The following is a 3,675-nucleotide window of genomic DNA, read 5'->3' on the forward strand; positions in this document are numbered from 1 at the left end:
TATGGATATATCGATATATATACATACAATTTTGATTCAGTTAAAATATTTCAATTTTATAAAATTAAAATGTAGTTCAAATCAGTCAAGTCAAGGTAAATAAATCATTTTCATTTTTAACTTGATTTTTTTGTACTGTATCCTTTTTGGATATTTATTCTATAGATAAATCTATACATAAATATAGTTTGGCTATAATAGGCTACAACCCATCCATGACTGTTTGATTCGCTTCATTGCACACATTAGATGGTCATGAATGGCTATCGTCCATGAAGTGGTGTATGACTTGGCCCATAGTAGAAATCTTATACATATACAATATATATACAATTAGGTTGATCGAGCTATGAGGACTTCTCAACGTGCATAACATTGACCAATAATAGAAAAAGATAAGATGATTAAGCTACGTTGCTATTGCCTTGTGGTGTAAGGTCCATTATAGCCTCGAAAGGTTATATACTATTATATTGTGTGGTCCAGGATCTCTAATTTAATATTTATGATAATATAAGGAAGCATTTCATTTTTTCATTTACTAAAAAAAAATAAATAAATAAATTAAGATAACGAAGCTTATGGTTCCCACATCAAAATTAATAATTAACTCCCTCAAATTTAAATAAAACATATAACTTAGTAATTTGCTTTATAAAGCTTTATTTAGTAATCACCAAAGTACATTAAAAAGAGATAAAAACAACACATGGACAAGTAAGCTAGTCCCATATATGGGTATGGAAGCAAGGAATTTGTCCTTATTACATAAAAGACGTTATTTATTCTTCGCAGTACATGCATGCGAGTAAGAATAATATTGTCCATTTTATTTTTTAGTAGTGACACCTTCCAGGGACATTATTCCAACGTATTCAGGAGAAGTGCCTTCCCCAATTGTCACAATTGAATAGCATCCATTCCAAGTGTCTTCATGTTTGGTGGATTGGCTTTCCAACAATCCTTTGATGTAGTCCCAGTGATCAGTCTCATAATGACGACCTTCACGGATTTCAGTATAAGCCTATAAAAATAAACAAACAATTAGAAAAAAAAAAATGATATTACAAATAATGAAATTACATTAGCAGGCTAATACTATATACTTACATGATTATCACCAATATAAGGAATGCCCCAAGAGAGCATCCAGTCACAGAGAGTACCATCGTTGTTGTAGCCGCGGTAGACAACGGCGGCTTCCGAACCAGCAAACCAAGAAGGGTGGACATGGAGAAAAGCACCCCACTGCCCATTTTGAATCTTGGCGGGGTATGGAGACTCATAGACATGGCCGTGCCAGTCGTTCTTGCCGGAATACGTTAAGGTATTTCCGGTAGCATTGAAAATCATGCAAAGTGCAGAGATTCCATTGCCATACCTTTCCTTGAGGTTTTTCACAAAGTTTTTCGCATTTTGATCCCTTCCGTTGGTGCTGATGTTACGGAAAGCCACATCAGCTCTGAGTTTGGGTGTTATTTCGGTGACGTTTGGATACAGTATTTTTACATCGTCATCAGTAATGGGATTTCCAAACACATTGCCTGCCATTTTTTTTTTTTTTTTTAAAGTGCAAAGCAAATTAACCGATCTGAAAAGTAGCAAGAAAGCTAGGCTGGCAGGAAAGTTTTATTAGGTGGTGGATGATTTTGCACTGCTTATGGAACGCATATTTATAGACATACACTCCCATCATGCCTGCTTCAATTATTAGCTAGTTAATCCATACATGTAATTACCCACGTGGTTTCTAAGGGGGACGGGGTCTATATCCTACGTGGTAGGCGTTTCCTATTCCATTATCTCTGATTCTGTCCCGTGACAGCCGTGTTTTAAATTTTTTTATTGTTTTGGCTTTCCTAGCCAACCCATTAACTAGCTACTGGACCAACCAATTTATCCAAATTGGTGAAATAAACCTTCAAAATCCCCCAAAACTTTATCTTTTTCGGTGAAATAAACCTTCAAAATCTACAACTTAATTGGGCCAATCATGTGATTATTAAAAAATGAAAAATAAAAAAATTGGGCCATTCAAGATATCAAACTTCATCAAATTTGTGCTATCTCACCGTCCAAATTGCAACACAGGTGAAGATAACACGTCAAAAGCACGGGTAAGAAACAAATATTGCTGAAAAGAGTCTAGAGATTACATCATACGAATAAGGACATAATTTCTAGCTTTGTTTTTGTTTATACATAGTATGTCAGAGGACCACTTTGCATTGAATGAGACAATTTTGTATGAAACTGTGGTACCGGCTGATCTGGTAAGACACCAAATAATTTTAATGCCAAGTATTACAAGCTTGCAACAGTTTAATGTCATGTGTTGAAAGTATCTCAAATATGACTCTATCAATTGCATAATTAAAAGTTTTAAAAAAAAATTCCTTAAAAAGTTTTTTCTTTTTTCTCAAAAACAAAAAAATAAAATAAAATAAAAAGTTTGATATAATATATGTAAATAGTCTTATACATAATATATTACAAAACAATTTTTAAATTGACTATATATTTATATCATTTAGATTTAAACAATGCTAATTTCTATTATTACAAAAACAGCAATTTATATTAATCGATAGAAATATTTTAAGTTACTATGTCAATTTAAAATGCCAATTCACCATCTAAAATTGAGACAAAAATCCTCTACCTTTTCTTTTTTTTTTGGAGTGCTTGTTTATGATTGCTTATTAATCACAACCATTACTGTTCTAATTCATTGAATCTATAATGGTTGGAAATAAAGTCACAACATTAAATATCACAAAACTTGCACATCGAAATTTAACCTTGCTACCATATCCTCTTTCCTATCAAATCCTCTATTTTTCTTTTCTTTTTTTTTCTTTTCTCAAAGTCGTTGTCCATGCTAACTGGAACATGTGAAAAGAGTTTCTATTTCGTTATAGAAACGGAAAATTAAATGAAAAGATTTTCGATGATTTCATTTTCTTTTTGTTATTAAATGGGAATCCGATGTTAGAATATATTCTATAAGGTCAAGTTTTTGCTGCATTGTACTTGACTGTTAAAACCAATCATAAAAATGATCGGGGCTTTAAGATCTATATGACTAATAAAAATAATTTTTATTATTATTATTTTTTTTTTCAAGAAAAATTTTCTCTTTGAAAGTGGTTCAAGTGTGGGTAAGAGCTGTATCAAGGTTGCTCGAATAAAAGGAAAATTGGGGAGGAAAAAAAAAGGCTCAAGAATCCTTTTCTGAAGTAAACTACTTTATTATTATTATTATTATTATTATTATTATTATTTAGATGTTCTAGCCAACTTTGGAAAGTGTTCTGTGAAAAAAAAAAAGGATGAATTTTGAATCGAGAAGAAGATAAGGGTAGCAGTCTGAAGATGAGGTTAAACTCATGTATATTTCATATAAATATAGTTTTAAGTTGGTACGTCATGTGATATTTAATAATTGAATTTTATATTTAACCATTAGATTGAATGAATTAAAAAAGAAATGGCTAATGATTAAGAGCAAAACAAAAACAAGCACTTAAAAAAGTAAGCAAAGGATCCACTGTGCATGGAAGCTTTTGTAGCTGGTGTTTCACAACTTGAGCTTGAAACAGGCAATGGACCAGAGGAAAACATACTGCGTATGCATAAAACATAAGCATACTCCATATGCAGAGGACCATTCTG

At 31.8% G+C, this 3,675-nt stretch overlaps 1 protein-coding gene across 1 annotated transcript; it reads right to left on the reverse strand.

Moving 5' to 3' along the window:
- Window positions 1-635: 635 nt before the first annotated feature.
- On the reverse strand, window positions 636-1,649 carry LOC125420337 (23 kDa jasmonate-induced protein). Its single transcript, XM_048466931.2, has 2 exons — window positions 1,111-1,649; window positions 636-1,024 (listed from the first exon to the last, which is right to left on the reverse strand). Exons 1-2 carry the CDS (start codon window positions 1,549-1,551, stop codon window positions 830-832), a joined length of 636 nt encoding a protein of 211 aa, XP_048322888.2. The 5' UTR covers window positions 1,552-1,649; the 3' UTR covers window positions 636-829.
- Between the last annotated feature and the right edge of the window lie 2,026 nt (window positions 1,650-3,675).

Source organism: Ziziphus jujuba, chromosome 4, assembly GCF_031755915.1.
Source record: "Ziziphus jujuba cultivar Dongzao chromosome 4, ASM3175591v1".
Lineage (NCBI taxonomy): Eukaryota > Viridiplantae > Streptophyta > Magnoliopsida > Rosales > Rhamnaceae > Ziziphus > Ziziphus jujuba.